Source organism: Mugil cephalus, chromosome 1 (genome assembly GCF_022458985.1).
Source record: "Mugil cephalus isolate CIBA_MC_2020 chromosome 1, CIBA_Mcephalus_1.1, whole genome shotgun sequence".
In the NCBI taxonomy this organism is placed as follows: domain Eukaryota; kingdom Metazoa; phylum Chordata; class Actinopteri; order Mugiliformes; family Mugilidae; genus Mugil; species Mugil cephalus.
Genome location: NC_061770.1, coordinates 39,656,161 through 39,679,321, shown reverse-complemented (window position 1 = coordinate 39,679,321; position 23,161 = coordinate 39,656,161). Strand labels below are relative to the sequence as shown.

The window sequence follows — 23,161 nt, the reverse complement described above, 5'->3', positions numbered from 1 at the left end:
TCAAACGTGGAGCCGCCCACGTCCCAAACACTGGGTCACGGTTCATGCAGTGAGACATGTTAAACTGACCACGGCCGCGTATGAACAGGAGTGGATGGAGGGGGGGGGGGGTTAAAGGGGAACAGACTATGTTCTGTCACTCAGGGTGGAGTCTATGTGTTGGTACCTTCTCTCCAGCGTTCCCAACCAGGATCTGAACGGCCCGAGCTCACTGCTCAACGACGCATGCAACAGAACGAGACTTCAACATACAGCAGACAAAAACCACACACAGCCAGAGGGGCCACCTTGACATTTGCTCCGCTGGAATTTTTACTCTGACATTTGTGGGGAGGGAGTTTTTATTTATTTTTTTTTTTGTTGTCACAAAAAGGTGGTGTTGGTCTCCGTCGTGTGCGTGTTACACATGATTAAGGTAGCTCAGGAGCATCTTCAAAGACCTTTCACCCTGTATTGTGACACGTTGCTGGGAAAAAAAAGGGGGTGGGGAGGGGGGACTAAAAGCTCAAAATATCAAAGCGGCCCTTGAACGAGACACTGTGAAGCAGCTAGCGACAGAGAAACACACAGAGACACACACAAAGACAGTTCCCGGTCAGTCCTCCATTTCATTTCTACACGACATGAGACGTGATGTCGCAGAGCGGCTGAGACGCTCGAGACGAAGAAAGAGTTTTCCTGTGAAACTTTATAACCTTACATAACCTTACATACATAACTTCACGAGCCTTACATAACGGAGTGAGACCGTGCTGCTGCAGCAAACAACCTCACAGAGCAAGAGTTTTCTCCTGAAGGCCAAGGGAAGCCATCAGACTTTAGCTGATTTAATAAAAAAAACTGTTTTAGCAGTTCTCTGTTGTGTCACTTTTATTTCCCTTCTCTAACTAATGAGGATTTTACAATGTGCGAAACAGCGCCCCCGCTCTAAGGAGTGGTGACACGCGGTACTGCACCGCTGCCTGAAGCAGAAGAAGTTCTCGCGGTGCCTCTGAATGAAATAACGCGGGATTAGGAAGAGTTTGTGTTGACATTCTGTTAGCAGAACGAGGAAAGGCACAGCGGTGGAGGATTTGGGAGTATTTAGCACAAAACAACTGCACAAAAAAGTGCCTCTACGGGTTCTGACCACGTTTGTGAATGAATGCTATTTTTAATCAAAATCTGCAGCGTGCGTTTAAGCTGCGGCCGTGGGCGGTTGAGTGAAAAAAAAGTTATTTAAAAGTTGAACTAAGAGGACAATGCATGTGTGGTGGGCGGTTGAGTTAAAAAAAAAAAGTTATTTAAAAGTTGAACTAAGAGGACAATGCATGTGTGTGTGTGAGGGGACGAGAAAAAGGTTTATTAAACAAACCTGGACGCGCTAATAGCTCATTCAACAGCACGAATAAGAGCGACGCACTGCAACGTAAACGCATATAGATGAGAGTGTTTGGCTCATCCGGCTTCCTCAACGCAAAAATAAATAAAAAATCCCCACACACCTCTGCTAAAAGTGACACACAGAGAACTGAAATTTATTCGTACGGTTGAGGGAAAACCCTGTCGACAAAACACAACACGTCAACATGTCATGAGAGCGAATGGAGGACGGTGTTAGTTACATCTATACACACACACACGGCAACACATCCTTCACTTGTGGATTTTTGTCTGGTTCTCTCCAGAGCAGCTGTAGATTTTATGACCAGAACAGGCTCAAATGTGGCCGTTAGCGAGGCTCAGGGCGGCTAGTTTATACGTCCTTCTTACAATCCAAGTGGCTTTAATCCAATAAAAGACCAGACATCATTTATTCGTTTAATACAGTTTTAGATAATGTGTGCGATTCTTTTTTCCCCTCTGTTAGCGTTGCCCCGTCTCGGCCCTGTAAACCGGAATTAACAGATCATGTCTCGTGATAAGCTGAAGAGAGGCCGTCATCTTTAAAGACGGTTTCCTTTCAGTGACATAATTATATGAGGCGCAACTTAATCTGGGGTGGGACTCGTCAGCTCGTTCAACTTTCCCGTTTTATCGCTTTGACCTAAAACACGAATATATATATAAAGAGAAGCTCGTTAAGAAGAAGCCGACTGATTACAAAGCTCGTGGAAATCTATTCTACAGAGGTTTTTTTTGTGTGTGTGTGTGTGTGTGTGTGAGTGGAAACGTAATCCCTGCTGGTTCATAAATGATCCTCTGAATGTTTTCTTTCCTGTCAGGAAACAAAACAAGTGCGTCTGGTCTGTCAGAGGCGCCGCGCGGCGAAAAAAACCTGCTCGTCTCGTTCAGAAACCTCATTTACGATCCGGCGTGTGAACGTTCAAAAGGGAGGTTGAGAGTGAGCGACTGAGCGGCCGCTGATGAGCGACGTCGACGTCCGTGGAGCTTCCTCAGCTCCATAACTCTAGTGCTTCCTGGCTGTTGCTAAGTAACTGGTGAGTCTGTGATTGCTGCTCTTAGAAAACGCTGGACATCATCTCGCCACGGTGACGTGATGTAGCGGCAAACACGTGTTTGTGGGGAAACACAACCTCAGGTTTGCTAGCATCATTTTTTTTTTTTTTTTTTAACTGCAGCATCACACTCTCTGGTTGCAAGGAGTGAGGAATTATCATTGAGGTTTTGCAATAATCTTATATCCATCATTAACCCTGTGGAGTCGACGCATGCGTCCAAATCACATTTTAAACACAGTTTAAGACAACGTAGCAACAGGACGCAGCGTCACTGACTCTCCGCTTCAACTTTTGTAGAAAGATGAAACTTCAACCAGCTTTTAAATCGCGTCAATTAACACTAAACTTATTATAAATAATTTACACCACACTTTTTCCTAAATATTGTCGCGCACCTGGTGCACGGTAGAAACGACCAAAAGCAAAATGTGCTAGCAAGCTTCAAATGCTCAAACCCTTTCCTATTGGTGGAAAATGCATCCCATCGACCAATCAGGAAATGATGTGTCAGCGGTTGCTAAGGAAGAGGGAAAAGTTGTGGAAGTGACGCTATGTTCAGTCTACGGAGCAAAACCAGAGATTTAGGACTTTTAGATTTTATTACAAATGGTTGTTAATAGCTGTACAAAGGTGCATGATGCATTTCCAACAATTTAATTAATGGAAATAGTTATAAATAGCTGTCACTTGCTAAATTTGTAAATTTGAAATGTACACTTTAGGTTTATATTCCAAGTGATAAAATGGTTCGTTAAACATGTTTCACAGAGAAAAATCTAATTTTTCCTACTTGGATTTTACGACTTTAGTTTGGTTTTAGGTCCAACGTGTTAATACGGTTTGTTAAAATGATAAAAAATAACTGTAAATGACAGTAAACAAGGCGATGTAAACCATTTTTAAGATGAAATATAAAGGCAGAACCAAAAGCAGTGAAAAAACGGTTAATTATACTCCAGAGGGTTAAAAAAAAAAGAGGTTCGTATGAAGCTAAAGTTCTGAAAACTCTGTGTGGCTGAGCGAGGAGGACAGCACAGCCGTTAAATGAAACACCATCTCATCGGGGAGAAAACGTTCGACGTTTACTTTGATCGATTTCACAGTTTCTCGGGGGGGAGGAGAAGGGAGGGAGGGAGGGGGGAGAAAATATTGGCAGCCAGGTCACTGCTACGAGCCAAGAGTTGTCACTGTGTAAATGAAGGTAATCAGAGAGTTGTTATTTCCCCGAGAAAATACAATTTCCCTTTAATGTGGCCGTAGTGATGGTGGATGGTGGTCGATGGAGAGCTTCTCTCCTCCTCCTCCATCTCAGGAAGATCTGAGCGAAGTGGCTGCAGCTGAAAGGGGTTTGTGTGTGTGTGGTTTGTTTTGTGTGTGGTTTGTGTGCATGTGTGTGAGAGAGAGAGTGTGAGAGACTTGCCTGGGCCGTGGTGCGTGCAGGTCAGAGGGGCATGGATGATTGGAGGAGGACAGGGACTTGTAGTGGCGGGGACGCGAGGAGGAGGAGGAGGAGAGGACGGCAGCGGCCGAGGCGGTGGAGGCGCGGGAGCCCGGAGTGTTTAGGCTGGGAGGGAGGACGGGGGGAGGATGGAGGGAGGGATGGGGGAGGAGGGGGAGGAGGAGGAGGAGGAGGGGTGCCCCGCCCCGAACACAAACACACGCGAATATGCAAACACGCCCATGTGAGTAACACGGGGCGACAAACACACCGAGAAGACACACGGTCATTCACAATAAACACAGTCACGCAGGGCGGGGTTTGTGTGTGGGAGGTGAGGTGGAGTATGGTTAGAAGCAGCACTTATCAAACACAGTAAAGGGGGAGGGGGGAGGGAGGGTGAGGGAAGGGAAGGAAGAGACACGGAGAAGGAAGAAGAGAGGAAGTAGATACAAAAGACACAGAGGACACACATGCAGCAGGAGGACGCGGACAAAGAAAGAGAGAGTCTGTCTTTTTGTCGCTGATGAAATGTTTTCGTTGCGGTTTTCGCAAACAACAACACAATCAAAGACGGTTGTTCCGTTTGCCTTTTCATGCGACGTCTACCTGACACAAAGAGAAGACGCACTTCTCCATCTACCAGCTGAGAAAGACTCGCGCAAAAAGACAAACAGTGTGGACAAAGTCACACAAAGTCCGCTGAATAAACATCACTTTTTCTGACGAGACAAATCACATATTGATTGTTAAATAGTTGCTCTTTGTGTTCAGACAAACATCCGGCAGAAATCTGAATTGTTGCTCTTTATTACGAAGCCAAATATTAAGCAACTCATATAATTTAATGTTTCTGTGTCAGTAAATACACCGACTCGCCAGTTCATTAGGGACACCAGGGGAAACTAAGGCATTACAAAGTAACACTGCTGCACTAAAACTGTATGATAGTATTATTTTTATTTAGTCTACCTCACTGACTGGGCTAAATAAAATTAAATAAAAGAAAATAGAAACATGTGTCTGTACAACACAATAAAATCTGATAATACTAGAAACCACCACAGTTGAATTTTGGCTATTTTAAACAAATACTGTTTACTATAATTAGGGCGGTGTATCTGTTCATACTGAATACTGGTATTTTTTAATTTTTTTATGATATGAATTTTAACATTAGGAACTTTGCGCTGTGAGACACCGTTTCAGACCGGACCATTTTCAGCGTTGCGCCTCTAAACACACATGGTGCGACTGCGTGGTCCAAACAACGAAGCGTCAGAATGAAAAGACTGTCCCCATTTTGGATGACTTGTCCCCCCCCCCCGGCTACAGATAAAGCTAAAGCTGTCCCCCTAAGTGTCCCCAATTTTAGCTTTTTATGAATGAGGGGAAAAAAAAAAAACATGTTGCGCGCAGACTACAGTTATTACGGTAACTGGTTGCTCTGCTAGTGACATCACAGACGTAGCAGTTTAAATATGTTTAAATATTTAAATTGTCCCTGTTTCTTCATTTCACCTCGTTAACATTACATTTTTTTATTTTTTATTTTTTTTAACGCAGTGTTAACACAGGAACCTGTTTTACTACCAGTGTGGGATTATTCTACAATATTTACTCATCATCACAGTAAAACAGCTCATCCTTAGTCAATCCACTGCATTAATCAACCAGTAGAAGACATGAAAAAATAAATAAATAAAACACCGCCCAGCCCTACGATAACGTTCCTGAACATCCAATTAAAGAAGAACACACTAGTTTTCACTAGTGAACCTAATGACCTATCAGATAAAGCTCTGCCTGACGTCAGCTCTCCTTCACCTTTCAGGTGTATTCACATTACCTGAAGAGCAAATTTTCTTAAGAAAACACAACATAACTTTCCACTTTCTTGCGGTAACGAGAAAAGGTTGCTACGGGTTACAAAGCTCCACGCATTTCATTGACAGCTCTTAACTTTGACTTTATCCACACGGGCTGAAAACACAGCGAGGGACATCGGAGAGTGGTACAGGACACAGAGACACAGAGACAGAGAGAGAGAGACGGAGCTGTCCCAAGAGACGAGAATGAGCAACGAGTGAAAGAGCGACATTTACAAGGGGTCGACCCGAAAAGCTCCTAATTACGCAGAGAGCGAACACACACAGCTGAGAGCGACGCCCTCTCCGACGGGGATTAGCTCGGCTGGTGATGGAAAAATAACCGGACAACACAGTGCGCGGCAGGAGTGTTTGAGCACGCGTGACGACACGTATGTTCAAACTTGTCCACGTGTGTGTGTGTGTGTGCGGATATTTTTGTGTTGGTTTAAGCCTATTAAGAGGCCGGCGCAGGCACCATATAGTGCCACTAAGAGTTAATATTCCATCACAAGTCTCTCTAATCTCCTTAGAGGGAGCGGAGGAGAAAAAAAAAAAAAAAAAGAAATGAGGAGGAAAAAGCTTAATGTGAAGTCAGAAACGAAACAGGGGGAAAAAAAATTTATAAAAAAAACGTGAGTGACTTAGGATCCGCAGGGACGAGAGCTCAGATGAAAGAGGAGCAAATTAAGAAAATTAGAAAAGGGGGGAAGGAAAAAGAAAAAGGAAACAGGGACGGGTGAGGAGGGAGGGAGGGGAGGAGGGAGGGGAGGGGGTGTAACAAGTATAAAAGCCCAAACTTCAAAGCATTAATGATGATAAAAAAAACTTTAAAACTCAAAGCAGATGACAAGCTACCATGGCTAACACACCCACAGTACTAAAAAAAAAAAAAGCAATGCCGTCTCAAATGGCCGCTCGGTCGCCGCTTTTGTAAACGAGCGATTCAGTCCCATCTCTTAAGGTTTGGATGATTTCGCTTACGTTGGGACCGAGGGGCCATTTGAGAGCGATACATGAACAGGTATAAAAGCAGTATGAACCATGAACACGGCATCCTTAGTAGGGATTATGGCTTAATGCTTATGAAAAAAAGCACACAAAGCATATGGCTGGTTAAGCATGAGTGATGTGTGTGTTTTTATGAATCGGATGTTGGCGCCGCTTTAAGGGACGAGGATGTTTTTTTTTTTTTTTTTATAAATAATGTAACTCCAGTGTGACTGAAAACGCTTATTTTTGGTCACATATTGTAAAAGTGGTTTAGGAAGAAAGGGAAGCAGGGACGGTGGATCTCATTAGAGACGGGATATTAGATTTCACAACGCACCAATCCATCGGGGGGAGGAGGGAAGTCTTTACATTATTCAGTCCTACCCCCAGTTTGACTTTCGTGGATTGTAATACTTATTTAAATTATTATTAACAATAGAGATAAAGGTTAAAGGTCCTACGTCAAACTGTGTCCCCATCAAACCCTGCTCTGACCGGTGGGCCTCCGTCGTCACACCGTCGTGGTTAATTCTCTAATCCACCAGAGGTTTGGCCTAAATCCCTCCCCCCCTCGTCCAGGAGGGCACCACCCCACCCCGCCCGCCCGCCCGCCCGCCCGCCCGCCCGCCCGCCCGCCCGCCCTGGGTGCAGGAAGGCTGCAGGCCTCCCCCGAGCCAGCTGGCAGAGCTCTGGAGAGCCCCAGCCAAGGTCTGGGATTCAGTCAGCGAGTCAGAGACAGCTGTGGGGACGGCTTTCATTCACAAACCGTGGGCGAGCGCGTTTGTATTATGTGGGTGTGTTACGGAGGATTCGCCGACGGGATCGTACGCGATTGTCCCCCCGTCTTCTGAAAAAAAAAAAAAACACCTTTCACGGCGTGTTCACGGTTTTGCGTACCTGTCCTTGCCGTTCTGGATGCCCTGGCCCAGCGTGGCTCTCTCGGTCAGAGGAGAGTTTCGACTGCGGCCGGTACCGGTGGACAGGATGCTATTCTGTGGGTGGAGAGGGCGACAAGGTGGAAAGAATATTAGAAATGTAAAAAAAACATAATTGAGAGCGATGAGCGAAGGGGATGGGACGAAAAACAACGTAGGTAACGACGTTAAAGATGAGCGATGAGTTTTCCTGGAAGAGACCTCGAGCTCCTCTAATCAAAAACGACCAATGACTTCAATTAACATCGATTAAATCTTAATCATCCCTTAAGACAATTTCCCATGACGAATTTATTTATGTGCAGCAAACGTCAAAATAATCCGCAACAACAAAGCGACTTGGGTGTTTTATGCCCCCCGTGCTCTTGATCTGTCATTTAAAGCTCAGGCTGATGTTGGGTGGAGCTCTTAATCAAAGTCCACAATATCAAAGGTAATAAAAGCCAACGGCCTCAACAGGTGCAACATGACTGAATGCAGATGTGAAAGTCCTAAAATAAAGCACATCTGCAGGAAAATCATAAAAAAAAACGCCTTTTCTCTTCATTCCAAGCCTTAAAAGCTACGTTTTATACTTTACACAACGTTTTGTGGCAAAATTAACACAAATACGACCCCAGGTGAGATATTTTCATTGTTTTGACGTGAATCGATACAGATGTCTGCCGGTGAAAAGGCCACCGGTCGGACCAGAGAACAATAAAACTACTATGATTGGATTTATGTAACTATTACACAAGCTGAATGAATCTCGGGCAGGAATAACTCGCGTATTTGGGATATTACAGTAAATTATGTCTGGTTATTGGTTGGTTGGTTCGTGGCCAAACTAGCCAGCGAAGTTCAATCAATTAAATCATTTCTCTGAGGGTCTTATATAATAACACAGCGAACTGTAAACTCCTCCTCTAACGAGGTCGACGCTGCATAAATCTAAACGAACCCGAGCGTCGGTTTGAATCTGAACTGGTTTATCATTCATAGATTTCCCTGTAAAATGGTAAATGACGAAAAAAATAAGTGCTGGAGGATCAGTTACAGAAGTTATAGGTGTGAGTCAGAGGAAACCAAAGGACAAACCAACAAAACAATCAAAGACGTAATTAGAAGAGGACTGGCAGGTAAATTGACTTAAAATCAGAAGGAGTCCTGGTAAAAACCCAAACTGTCATGAGCGCAACACATGAGCCTTTACAGCTTAATGGACACGTGTTTTTGTCCGGCTAAATGATTAACCACAATTCTTTGTGATCTTTGGACGACCGTGTAAAGAACAATTATGGTTGATTACGGTGAAGAGCAGGAACGACTTTCTGAGTCAAGGTCAGTGATTTATTCACCGTGTTTCAAAGCGACACATGATGTCGCGCCAGTTTTTCAGCTGCATGGATGGAAGTGAACCTTGTGGTCCAATATGGTCCAAAGTTTGACTGTAATTCACCTCAAAAGATGTCGTGCTTGGTGTGGATTTGATTAAACATCTGACGACGCGTTGTATTTTGTTAAAAGCTGAGTAATGTACCATTTTTGAAAGCCCCAGTTTAATTAGAATAACTATGACAGTATAACGCGAATACAGAGCGAACGATATATCGGTCGGCCAAGATATCGGGATGATATTTGCATTTTTTTTTTGCTGGTATCGGCCGATATGCTTTTCCAGACAGGCTAATCCACAGGCAGCCCTGTGCTGCTGGACTCGTGCAGCCCATACATGGCCCCGCCCCCTCTAGCATAACGCATGCGTGTGGAGCACCCATAAAAATATGGTTTGGTTTGTCATTAGCAACAGTCCTGACTCTGTAGTGAACTGATTGTCACCATCAGCTAATGCTAATGTAAAAAAAAAAAACGATATCGGCCCTTAAAAAAATCCATATCAGTCGACCTCTAGTTGTGGATTTTATTTCATATTGGTTATTTCTTAGTTGTATGTACATTATTTAAATTAATATTCTGTTCAACTTCAACCTTAAAAAATAAAAAGGCACCATTTTTGGACAAAGTTTGTGTGTTTTCCATTCTTTAAGCACCTTAACGATGCCCGTCCCCAACTAGCAGAACTTAAAATATTCAAATAAGATTAGTGTAGTGTGTGTTTGTGTGTGCGCTGGGTCTCACGGTGGAGGGTGTGCCGCTCTTCTTGCGGTCGGAGGCCGTCAGCGGACTGGCCGGCACCTTGGTAGTGGAGCTGCCTGAAGAACTCTTCCTCCCAGAATCCTCTCCTGCAGTCCGGTTGTCGGCTTGTCCTCCCCTCTTGGAGTAGGAGCCTGTAAGAGACGCACACATCACTTAACGGGCTCCAACTTAGGACGACGTCTCCCCAGGACTTCTGCTCGGCTCCTTTGTTACGTTTCCACTCATTACTCATTCATTAACACAAACCAGTCTGGCAGCTTTCTTTATATTCAACCTAGATCCTTTTTTTCTTTTTATTTCCTCCACCCACACCATCTGTCTTACATTAACCTTTATTAGCAGCGTATATCATTCCCACTCTGCTCCACCTGTCACTTCTTCTTTTCCTATCTTCCGCTATTGTGTTTCCGTCCTTCCACCAATCCGATCCCCGTCTCCGCGCCCCTTTTTATCTTTATTACAGGCCTCTCTTAACACACACACAAACACACACACTCTACTCTGACGCATCAATCTCACCCTGATCGGTGGCTCTGCGGTTCTGAGGCTTCTGGTTGGACGACACGCTGCGCTGTACCTGAGAGAAAACAAAAACGCACACAGGTCAACGCTGTATTCTCAGGATGCCGAGGAGACGTATGTGTACAGCCGCAACCTTCATGTGCAGATGTTCAAACATTAAATAAAAAAAGAAACCAGCGCTCGTAGAGAGGCCGTGGTTTGCTGTAGTTCGTATGCACCCGTAGGCCTACAATCAAGCACCTAAAAATAAAGTAGGGCTCCCGGGAGTATTTTTAGTTTACGAAACTCGAGTCAGCGCACTCGTTTCACTCGGCTGGAGTTTGGGAAATCTCATTATGCAGGAGGCGTTACGTGTTGTCAGTATACCTTGTGGAGCGAGGAGGAGACATTTATGTTGCTTACATCACTTCCTGGCCGAGGCTTGATGACGCCTTCCTCCAGCTGAGGAGGAGAAATGAGAGTTTGAACACGTGTGCACAACAAAAACAGGGCTAAAAATAGTTATTTTTACACGGTGTGAGAGGAGCGTAAATATAGCCTGAGCTCGTATGTTGTGCTTTTAGCACAAAATGGAAGATAATACATCATGATGATCGCGGGAAAGAGCTCAGACGGACCATAAATAAACCGGTGTGGTCACGTAGTGGGGAAAGTGAATGTGATGTAGCATGTACCATGTAGCATAGACAAAATAAAATGGGAAAATAAAAGGTGTACCTCAGAGTTCCTATAGTCTAGAAGCAGGTACGTAGCCATCACATCGTTGTACTTCTGGTTCACCAGCGAGTCCTGGATCTCCTCCTGAGAGAATCCCATCTGCAGCATGACGTCTGCTCACATACAGCGAGAAAAACCCAGTTTCTAATTAAAATGGCAAACTCACTGCAGGTCCATAAAGATGAATGAGCCCTGCTCTCGGTCGTGTCTGTGCGCGGGAAGAAAGAAAGGAGCAGATTTTATCTTTGTTTTTTTTGGAGCGTGTTTCTGTGCATACCTGTTCTCTTGGGGTCCTTATAATCTGGCTGAGGTTCAATGTAGGGTTTGAGCTCCTCCTCCTCGTAGCCCACATTCATCCACCGGTCCCTCATTATCTGCTGCTTGGGGCAAGTCAGACCGGCCGTATGAGTTGTCAAAATTGATAAAAGGGCAAAAAAACAGAAGAGGAGGGAAGGAGGGAGAGGGGGGAGGGGGGGACAGATAGATAAATAGTAAAGTAGACTATTAACCATGCATATGTTACCAGGGGCTTTCTCATGGCTAATGTATCTGGATCTGGATGAATCCATGTCATTATTTAGCAGATTAAATGATTCACTGCAGGCGTCTTCAACGTCTGAAACACCAATGACCCCAAACTAACGGAGAGATTAAATAGGAACCTCCCCACCTACTATATGTGTTCTATATTAAACTAGTGCTATTTATAAGCATATTTTTATTATTTAAGCTATTCAAATAATACACATGTTCAAATATTATCTTATTATTCGCATGGCAACCCCACACGTATGTGGGGCGGCAACGGCCATAAACATAAACATCCCTATATATAGCGTGCACTGTTTATAGCTTATCTTCTGCTAATATTGCAGCGAGCTTCTGATATTTCACATAGGGACTGAACAGGATCTCCGCCAATTGATTGGCTCAGCTGCGTTAGGGGCGTGGCCTTATGCCCAGAGGAGGGTTTGATTGACAGGTGTAGTGCGGCGCGGTGTAGTGTCCTCTTCATTTATCCTTTTACTAAAATATGTTGGATTCATGTCAATGTGAATAAGAAAATCTAATTTTGGGGGGAAATGAATATATATATATAAATATGTATATATATGTATGTATATATACTGCAAACATATTCTAAAAGGTGTAAATAAACCGTCCCAGGGCTAATTTCTAACTCTTACACCTGAGTTTTCATTACAGTGTTTTCACAAAGCTGCTTAAACACGGAAACCAAATGATCAAGAAGATACAGTTTTCTATTCAGGGAGCATTATCTTGCAAGAAAAGTGCTATATAAGTATTACTTTTTTTTTTTTTTTCCCCTACAATCTAGATTTAGTGCAACTAAACTTAGGAACTCTTTAATCCCACCCTAACAAGTAAATGCTATGGCTTTAAAAAGAACTTGACACTTCAGCCCCAAACTCACACAGAGCTGGTGAAACAGGTTCAGGTACACAGCACCACACACACACACCCAGTTATATTACTAAACATATAGCCTGTCTAGTATTAACAGCGCCGTATGTGCACGGTCACTTTGTGCGGATGATTAAAACGGTGCGTTGCAGTTTACCTCGAGGCTGCCTCTTTTGGAAGGGTTCAGGATGAGGAACTTTTTAAGCAGGTTCTCACAGTCGGTGGACATGTAGAAAGGGATCCTGTATTTACCGCGGAGCACACGCTCCCTCAGCTCCTGGAAGGAAGAGAGGAAGGAAAAAAAAGTCAACAACAAATATTCACCCCGAAAACATGCACAGAAAACTTTTTTTTGCGACAGGAAGCCCGACCCTCCCAGACACGTTTCTGCATCGATTTCCAGTCGCACGTTCATCTGCGTTCTGCTGCTCGATCTAGATCGAACTGATATTAGGTTTGCATTAGTCAAATAGAGACGGTTGTCACGGTTACACCCCCCCCCAGAATGAATGAAGTGCTACATTCACCGAAGCAAGAGCTGGGGAGGGAGTTTTCAATAAGACGCGATTCAAACGCAGCTGTAGCTTAGCGGGAGGGTGACACGAGCAGAACGCAGCGGCCATGCACTTCCTGGTGTTTGTTTATGCTGTTAAAGGCCTCTGTGATTTAGAAAAGGGCTCTTATTAACTAAGATGCTAAAGAGGTTGATGCATTAGCGCCGGCTGCTAACAGGCTTTTTTTTCAAGGATCATGTTCTGAGCTTAAATGCAGTTGCTTCCTCCTGTTCCTGATTGAAAAGGGAACATATTTTGTTACAGCACCACAATGAAGCTACTGTGCGGCGAATAAACAGTTAAAAAACCAGTAACGTGGACGCGGCGCGACGCCTCGATTATATTTCACAGGCACGTTCAACGTCAACATCATGACACTCGCCGAAGAACGCGCCTGCACTTCCACGCTGACTCATACGTGCACTGACTGAACGCACCGTGAGGCAGGCGGTGTGAGCGATCGGGGATAATTATATTTTCACAGACGGCATTAAATCCCCTTTTGTTTAGAAACCAAATAAAAAGCACCCAACAGGTGTATTTGCTGCTGCTGCTGCTGCTGCGTACGTTTAATGAAAGCTTGAGACAAGCACCGACCTAACAATCTTTACTTTGTGTTTTCTGTAGAGAAGAGGGAACAGAAACCAACATGGTAAATACTACAACCACCCACGGAAATCAAACACACAGCCTGTGTAATCGCAATTCAACGCTTTTTGCATACGTGCCAGTGCTTGCATATTGTTTATTCTATCCTTTATTTATCTTGTGCACAGTCCGACCTTTATTCTTGCTGTTTATCTGCCCCTTATATGACATCTGACATCAAGATATTGTGATATTTTTGATTTTTCTTCCTCCACCAACGCTTTTATCTGCAATAAGTGCAATAACTTGGAAATGGATCACATGGATTAATTGATATTGATTTCAGAATTCATCAGTGAACTATGCATGAACACACACAGACACACACACAGATATATTTCCTCTCACCTTGAGGTTTTGTCCATCGAAGGGCAGCGAGCCGCTGACCAGGGTGTAGAGGATCACCCCCAGGCTCCAGACGTCCACCTCGGGCCCGTCGTACTTCTTGCCCTGGAAGAGCTCCGGCGCTGCGTAGGGCGGGGAGCCGCAGAAAGTGTCCAGCTTGTTCCCCAGGGTGAATTCGTTGCTGAAGCCGAAGTCCGCGATCTTGATGTTCATGTCCGCGTCCAGCAGCAGGTTCTCGGCCTGAGGACACGTGGGGGGGGAGAGAGAAGGACACGTTTATGATGTGCGGCCTATGTTAATGTGATATTTTATATATTTTTTGTTGCGTACAGGGAACCTCTTCCCTCCGTCCCACAAAAAGATCTGAACTACGAGGTTTAAAGGTTGAACAGCTGAGAAACGGTAGATTAACAAACAAGGCCAGCTTGTCATCCAGCGTCGCCGGGACTGAGATGTTCTCTGAAATGCAAATGACTTTTCGAGATGTTCGCCTAAAAAAAGCTTTCTGTGTGTGTGTGTGTGGTGGGGGGGTAAAAAGAATCTGCTGGGTGAGGAGGAGGAGGAGGAGGAGGAGGAGGAGGGCCACTAGAGTGATGGTCTGAGGGGCCTACAGGCTGCACACATAATGGGCAAAGTGAGTTACCACAGTTTATTCCTGTACGTGTGTGTGTTTCTGTGTGTGTTTGTGTCTTTAAGCCTAAAGCGAAGCCGGGCGAGCAAGGAGGCTGGGGTTGCCTAGCAACAGGTGCTTTTCACTCGCTCTGAATACGCTGCAGCTCCTGTGTGTGTGTGTGTGTGTGTGTTTTTTTTTTTGCGAGCGCGCTGCATGCACATTAAACACAGCCCTGACATCATCCCCTAACCTGTGATCTACCGAATAAATGGAAACTTTTTAACGCTAATCCTCCGAATGCTAATTTCACTTTATTTAAACGAGCCAAAAACAGCAGCTCTGTGATGTAGCTGTGTTATTTATTTATTTATTTTTTTTTAAAGAACACAAGTTTAGCAGATACAGCAGCATGAATCATCACACACACGGAGCATGATGGCAGCATTACTGGGCTTTTCATCTCGGGAAGCAAACAGATTAATTTTAGCCCCTTTTGTTAAACGCACACTCATCAAAAATTTGTCCTTCCAGTCGAGTTAAGCCGCCGCTGGATTTTATGTTACAACGCGCAGATCAGCGGCGATTAGGATAATGTGCAGGATGCTACGCATTACAATAATGACTGTACGTGCACCAGGAACCTCTTATTATTCCCCACGCTGCCCTTTTTTTTTGTGTATTTACATTCTTCAGATGTGGTCAAAGCACAAAAAAAAGTGTTTATTATTATTATTATTATTATTAAATAAAAATATGGAACCGAATCAGTTTGAGAAACGGGAGGTTTCTGTTCGGCTACTGTAAAAGTAATCAAGATAATGTCTTGTCCACAGGTCTGTGCCTTCTGGCCACAATAAGAGGATTTAAAACTTTGCATAATACTATGAACCAAAATGACCTGGGAGAGTGAATGAACCTGTGAGTTCGCGTTGTGGCTTATTTTTGGCGACCAAGAGGTAAAATCCTAAAGGGAGATCCTACATGGGGGTCATAATGAAATGGCTGCATATACCGTACATATACAGAGAGGGTGTGTGTGTGTGTGTGTGTGTGTGTTAACATCAGTGGTGCATTATATCATCTTTTGTGATTAACCTCGGGGGTCGACCCGTTTTCGCGGGAGCTTTGCGCGATTTCATCTCGACGAGTCAAATCGCATGAAGATTAACGTGTGGAAACAGAAAGAGGGAGTTCGTTCTGACGCTCCGTGTGAATCAGTTGTGCGTTGCGTTGTGCGTTGCGTGTTCTCACCTTGAGGTCTCTGTGTACTATACACTTCTGATGGCAATACTGCACCGCTGACACGATCTGGACGAGCGGCGGATAATGAGGAGGAAGGAGAAAAGCAGAGAACAATGGAGGATCGTTAGATAACGAGGAAAAAAGACACATCTCATAATTAAAGTTTTCATTTCAACAAATCGTGTTTTTGGGTTGTTTGCTATTAAGGCGAGACACTCGATTACTTACGTGAACACAAGATTTCTATGAATTTACATTTGAATATGCAAATGAGGAGTTATCTACTTAAATATGTGCTAATTTGCATATATTTCCAGAAATCTGAATAATGGCTGAAATGAGGTTCAAGATTATTGTTTCATTTTGTTAATGTAACAGATTTCCAGGTATTTACAGAGCGGATTTCTCTGTTTTTTCCTCTTTTTATTACAAAATACTGTCGACAGTCCAAAATGTGTCCAAAACAGAACGTAGTTAGGAATAAATCTTTTAAAGTTGTACTGAAGTGAACATTTCTGGCTCAGAGTATGAAGAAAAACTCATGTATATTTTTATTGGAAACCACTAGGAACCGAAACCAGATCCGCTCAAACCCTTCGAAACACATCATATAATCACATCAACATATATAACATCACAGCACATTTTCAAAGTTAACTCGAGCGCGAAGCACGAACGATGATCCATCACTGATCGTCTCCACCTTCGTCTCCTTTTACCAAAGACAGTTTACGGCCGGATGAACTCAGATGAGTCTGACTTCCTCTCTTCTCTCCTTCATGAGTCTTTTCTTTGACTTTTCTTGCTAATTTCAGCTGTAATTTTCTCCTTAGAGAAGATTTCCCAGCAGTTTTAAACATCGATAAACACATAGAGGCAGAATATCCGGTCACGTGACGCTTTCCAACCAATCACGTTGTCAGAAATCGACACTAACCAGTGAGAGTTTAGCTTCAGATCGGCCTTTCTACTTTCATGATTGGCTGCTAATAGAAAGGATGTGACCATATTTGGACCTGACTGACTCCTGCAGGAGAAACTTCACAACAGTAGCTCACATGTCAGGACAAAGACGAGGCTCATAGTAGGAAGATGACTCCAAGTGTAGTGAAATCAACACCTAAATGTGCATTTTGAACGATTTTTTAAAACCAGTTTGATTGAAGACATGTTAACAAAGCAAAATAGCAAAAAAAAAAATGTTTTTGTCGTCATGTCTCGCCTTAAAACCCAAATATTCTAAAAATTAGGTCAAGATCGAAACAAAATTCCTAAACTCTCCTGAAAGCAGCTGATGTTATTAAACAACAAGCTCATTTAATCTCAGTCCATCAAGCCTCAGGACACAAAAACTATCCACCTGATCTGATCTGATCTAATCACATAAACACACAGCAGCCATGCATGTTTGACATATTTCTTTTCTGATACACACCTGTCTGAATTTGGCACGGGCTTCTTTCTCCTTCATCCGGCCGTGGGCCACCAAGTAATCAAAGACCTCTCCTGAAGGGGGAGGGAGGAAGAGGAGGACAGCAGGTTTAGTTTTGCACGTGTGTCTTCTTGAAGTAAGAATAAGACGTCAATGGGACAATGTAGGACAACTCTGTCTCACAGACACAAGCATAATGAGCCGTCATTACTTATATTTACGACAGACTCCAGTTAGCTGGTTTTACATCTCTAATCGTCCGAGAGATTAAACTCAAAACATCAGAGAAGCTGCTTGTTGCATTTTAGATTTAAAAAGTGCGACAAAAAAAGAGCTGGACAAAGACAAAGTCAAACACAAGGTCAGATCTAAAACCTCTGAAAACCAATGACAACAGCAGCTTTGATAAAAATCTAAGAACGAGTGGTTGGAAACTGGAATCTCTCTAAACGAATCAGCACCAATTTAACTTTACACGTATGAAATTTAAAAATTTCATACTTTTCCCCTAATTTCCAGACATCACAGAACAATAGTTGTGTATTATGTAAATACATCATGTTAATAATGGTTTGTTCTCATTAATCTCAGTGTAGATACGTTGTTATGTCACCAAACAATGTCCAGAAGATTAAAGCCCGATAATGCAACACAAGTTAATATTAAACCCAGATAAATTCAAGTTTTTTTTATTATTATTATAAGTTGCAGATATGTGTCCTACTGTGTGCTCTCACACAAACATAAATGTATTTATTTATTTTACATATTCACAATTTTACATGAATATTTTTCCACACACTTCCCGCAGGAACCCTGTGAATTGATTCAGGAAGTGAGTAACCACACCTATCCCCTAATTAATGTGCTCGTTTGCACATTAACAGAGGCAATAAAGAAATAACACCATAAATAAACAACATGAAAACAAGACAGCGCCGTTAACGACTGCTCCTTCAAACAAAGTCCCCAGAGTCTTAGGGGACAAAGACTTCACAGGGACAATGACGCTCACCTCCACTGGCGTACTCCATCACCAGGTACAAAGTCTTCTCTGTCTCTATCACCTCAAAGAGCTTGACTGCGGAGAGGACAGAGGACGGAGTTTTAATTGAAGGTTTAATTAAGTCGGGTTTGCAGCGAGTGACGACGCGGTTCGGCGTGACTCACCTATGTTGGGATGATTCAACATCTTCATGATCCTCACCTCCCGGAAGAGCTGCGAGGAAACGGAAACGACACCGTGTGAAATATACGCCGTCAGAGCTCAGAGACGTAAAGACGGGGAAGAATAGAAAAATAGATGTTTCAGTTTCCGCGGAGGATGAAATGTCACCGAAAACACAAACATCCACTTCCTGTTTTCCTGTTGCGCGTGGGTCAAACCGGCCGGAGAAAAACAAAAGTAACTTCGGCCGGTGATGGAATTTGGGAGATTCGAGAAATACCGGTTTGGCACTGGTGCAATTTAGGCATTTTCGAGGCTCGACGGACGCGTGAGTCCGAAGATGAGGGGGCGGAAATGAATTAATTGTTTAAACGTTTGGCTCTTGGAGATCGTTTTATATCTGGGTCAGATGCACAGTCACTTCCTTCAAAGTGTAACCCCCTTAAAACCTCCACATATTCTTATTTTAAGAAGCCCACAGTAAAAAACATCTTCCCAACCTTTGTTGATGTAGCTACACTTGATATCGATATAAGATCAGTGCGTTGGGTGCTATGCTCCATCATTACCACAAACATATGCCCGGCTATTTTCGGTCAAATCCCACAGTTCACGTTCACAAAACTCTGGCGCGGGGCCAGTTTTTTTTTTTTTAAAAAACGATTGCGATCTCGTCCTATCTCGAGCGTTTCGATATTCCAGAGACGTGGATTTACACGCTCTCGACGTGGAAGCGTGTGACCCGTCATGTGCTCTGCGCCGTCTACGGGTGGATGAGCACGGTGTGTGTGTGTGTGTGTGTGTGTGTGTGTGTGTGTGTGTGTGTGTGCGTTCGGCGCGCAAAGAGCGAGCGGTTAGAGAAATGTGCGTGTCAGTGGACAGACCCCACCCTGCCACGATCAAAGGAAGTAATTGCAGCTTGTTTCCTGTAATTAAAACTCTCTCTGAATCTGGACCACTTCAGAAAAAGACAGGGAAAGAGAAAGAGGGAGGGAGGGAGGAAGACGCGTGGGGCAGGAAGAAACTGAAAATGACTTCTGAGAAAAGGGAGAAGAAGGGTTGAAGTTGTGCGTTTGCGCTTGTGCGACACGGGGAGAGAGAGACCCACCTTCTGCAAACTGGAGGAGTTGAGCTGTGTCTTATCTATGATCTTTACAGCCACCTGGACGAGAAACAAGAAGCACATGTTCATTTATCGTCATGCGTTTTATTCATTTATTACACTTCGCTGTTGATGGCTTTTTTTTTTTTGACGCATCACGCAATCACGGCTGTTGCGAGATGTGAGCGCGGTTTGTAGGTTTGTGCCTGTGCAATAACCCGACATTGGTCTGAGAAAGTGAGAGCTACACATTCACATTTGTGTTTCACCGCCAGCTAACTTCATTCTTTCTGGTTGTGCTTTTCTGCCTCTGACTCTTTCATGCCCTCTGACTATCCCTTGTTTTCTTTGTGTGTGTCTGTGTGTGTGTGTGTGTGTGTGCCAGCGAGTCACATGGAGTGTTATCAGGGTGTCAGGCACAGAGCTGTCACACATTGACAGATCCCGCCCACCCCTCTCCTCCTCCTCCTCCTCGTCCTTTTCGTTCTCCTTCTTCCCTCTCACGCGTACACTGAGAGTTGGGACTGGATGGGGCATCACACAGGACCCAGCGTGGACGTCTCTGCAGACGCAGCCTTTTCTTTTTTTCTTTTTTTTTTTTCCCCCCTTAAAGGCGCAGATCACGACATTACATCACATCTGGAATTTACTGTAACGCCCGGAGACGGTCGGGGCCTCTCCATAAAATCCATCCATCCAACCTGACGATGGTGATTTAATCTCCTGCAGCAGATGCACCGTCTCTAAAGCCCCAGATCAGACCAAACCTGCTGAGCGCCACAGCATGAACCCCCCTCTCCTCAAAAAAAAAAAAAAAAAAAAAACCAGGAGACCAAACCGACCTCTGCGGTACAGGGGTCTGACGGAGAGATTAAGTAGGGACCCCCTACCTACTATATATTAAACTCCACCTACTGCTAATTATAAATATACATTATTATCATTTTGCATTCAATATTAAGCTATTAAAATAAAAAAAAAGCTATTAAAAGCAGGTAATTGACATATAAAGAAAATAATTCACTGATTCATGTTTTAATTTCCCCCTGGGGACTGAACAGGCTCTCGGCCAATTACAAGGAACCTGACAGAGTCACAGTGTAATATGGGGCCTCGTGATTGGCTCAGCAGCGATAGGGGCGGGGCCTTAGTGTGAGTACAGTAGATTGACAGGTCTCGACACATCTTCTCCTGTATCGGATGCAAATGAGTGTAGTGCTGACTGAAAGACAACGTCTTCTGCCTCCGTTTATCGCTTTACTAAAATATGTTGGACTCATGTTAATGTGAATTTAAAGAAATTAAATTACATTACATTTGTGTGGGACAATTAATGAAAACACAGACCCCGTATTGAAGACCTATGCCGCAGTGTTTCTGTCATTTTTAACATAATTAAGATGAAAAAAAGCAGCAAAAACACAGGTTTTTTCACCCAGTGATAAATTTAGAGATGTCTTCAATCAAACTAGTCCAATAAAATAGGTCAAAATGCACATTTACGTGTTCATTTCACTACATTTTGTCTGTGTCCCGCCTCTAATTTACTCCTAAATCGACTAAAAGTCATTTTTCTGGCTCATGACCAAATATGGTCATATCTTTCAGTATTGGCGTTGTAACTCAAACTCTCATTGGCTGGTGTCTCTGAGCCAGAAGTTTCCACTTCAGTAGCACTTACACACACCAAACTTTCCAGATTTATTCCAAACTACTTTTATTCTGCAGGTATTTACAGACGGGACTTTTCATATATCATTCACAGCCTGATTTATAGAACATTTTACTCTCAAAAACATGGCAAAATTTGTTTTTTTTTTAGACTGTTGACTGTATTTTGTGGTTAATGACGTTATAGAAAGAGATATTGAAAATTCCCTCTGTAAATACCTGGAAATCTACAAAATGAAACAAGAATTTTGAACCTCACTTTAGTCATTATTCAGATTTCTGCTCTGGAAATTTATGTAGATAATTCCATATTTAAATATAAATTCCCAGAAAACTTGTAACACAAAATCTTATTGTATTCATGTAAGTAATTTACTGGAGAAGTTTCATGGCGCAATCTATTAGTTAAAATTTTTACCCTATTCACCTGCAGTGTCTGGCTTTACATTAAAAAACACTTCAGGCTTTTTCTCACACACACACACAACATAAAGTTCTCACGACGGTTTTGAAATCACGGTTTTGTGCTTACGCTACAGTTTCCCCCGTCCAGAAAGTTTTCTCAGTCTGTTATTGAAACGCTGACGAGACCGTTTGTAGTCGGAACGTGACTTAAGCGGCTAAAAATAAAAGGTTCACAAAGTCAGGACGACTCTGAGTGGAACCACAGGATAAGATTAAAGCTTCCAGTCCTATCTAACCTCTGTGTGTGTGTGTGTTTGTGTGTGTTTGTGTGCGCATGCCTACCTCTTTTCCGGTGAGGACGTGTCGTGCCAGTTTGACCTTGGCGAAGTTGCCTTTGCCGATGGTTTTCAGTAGCCGATAGTTGCCGATGTGCGGCTGCTCCTCCGACGTGGTCGTGGCGACGGAGTTCCGACATCGGGACATGCTGGAGCGACCGGACGACTTGGACTCCTGTGGAAAAAATAAGGAGGCGAAACACGTGAGAGGAGGAAGACGGAGCTCCTGTATCAGACGGATAATGTTTTAACGCTGCACAGTTTTCTGTCTCAGAGCAGAAATGATCAAAACACGAACAAAACCAACGAATAAACCGACGTCAGGTAAATAAAAAAGAGTTACTCGACCTTACAAGGCCAGGCTACGTATTCAGGAAGGCCTCCAGTCTTTCATTATATTCAAGCTTCAAGACGACTTTATTGATCCCCACGGGTGAAATTGTTTTGTCCAAGAGTCCCAAGACAAGAAAGAACTTAATATGAACCAGCCATGGACATAAAATAAACCCAACTAGAAAGCTGCGCTTCCACTAACAAAAAAAGAAAGTGAGTGGGTCACACTTGGTAAAAGAAACTTTTTTTTAACTTAAAACTTAAGAGCAATAAACACAATTCTGGAGAAATCCGCTGCTTTTTTCCAGAGAAGAGTTGTAAATATTTGAGAGAGACAAATGTAGCGATGACAAATAAGTGAAGGAAAATCTTATTTAACTTTTTAATATTTGGGTTCTGAGCAGATATTGGTCACAACACTGACGCAATGATGTAAACGTTGACCTCGTGAGACATTAAGTTTTTATTGCAGCTCATTCTGCTTCATTTAAAACCCGCTGTCCTCGTTAGTGGACGCTTGTAAACGCGCCGACTGTGTTTTCAGGTTTACACAATAAACTAAAACGTCCAAAGTAGGAGTTTTCCATGACTGAACACTTCTCTCTGCAGAACTCAAACGCGCTTCGAGCTGCGAGAGGTTACAGGTGAAGGCGAAAACATAAACACGATATCATGGAGGTTCTGAGGTGGAAATTGCATCCGAGTAAGTTACAACAGAGCAAGTTACACAATTAATAGAAAAGCTGTACCAATCTGGGCTTTCAATTCTTCAGTACGGGGCTAAACGTCACATTAAATGTGGAAGTTTTAGGTTTTATTGCAGCTTATTCTGCTT

The 23,161-nt window shown here is 43.4% G+C and overlaps 1 protein-coding gene across 12 annotated transcripts in view; it reads right to left on the bottom strand.

The window, feature by feature from the left end:
• The window catches only part of mark2b (MAP/microtubule affinity-regulating kinase 2b), a 53,353-nt gene that overhangs the window by 13,912 nt on the left and 16,280 nt on the right, over window positions 1-23,161 (bottom strand). For 6 of the 12 annotated variants that reach the window (XM_047573054.1, XM_047573063.1, XM_047573111.1 and 3 more), the window contains exons 2-16: window positions 22,001-22,168; window positions 19,589-19,642; window positions 18,483-18,531; window positions 18,328-18,393; window positions 17,316-17,386; window positions 15,890-15,946; window positions 14,029-14,265; window positions 12,636-12,755; window positions 11,331-11,466; window positions 11,054-11,166; window positions 10,703-10,777; window positions 10,334-10,391; window positions 9,797-9,945; window positions 7,638-7,732; window positions 3,862-4,005 (exon numbers count right to left, since the gene is read on the bottom strand). In XM_047573054.1, coding sequence (XP_047429010.1) covers window positions 3,862-4,005; window positions 7,638-7,732; window positions 9,797-9,945; window positions 10,334-10,391; window positions 10,703-10,777; window positions 11,054-11,166; window positions 11,331-11,466; window positions 12,636-12,755; window positions 14,029-14,265; window positions 15,890-15,946; window positions 17,316-17,386; window positions 18,328-18,393; window positions 18,483-18,531; window positions 19,589-19,642; window positions 22,001-22,168 — 1,592 coding nt within the window. The remainder of the gene's footprint in view (window positions 1-3,861; window positions 4,006-7,637; window positions 7,733-9,796; window positions 9,946-10,333; window positions 10,392-10,702; window positions 10,778-11,053; window positions 11,167-11,330; window positions 11,467-12,635; window positions 12,756-14,028; window positions 14,266-15,889; window positions 15,947-17,315; window positions 17,387-18,327; window positions 18,394-18,482; window positions 18,532-19,588; window positions 19,643-22,000; window positions 22,169-23,161) is intronic. The other 6 variants (XM_047573096.1, XM_047573138.1, XM_047573103.1 and 3 more) reach the window with 5 other exon arrangements.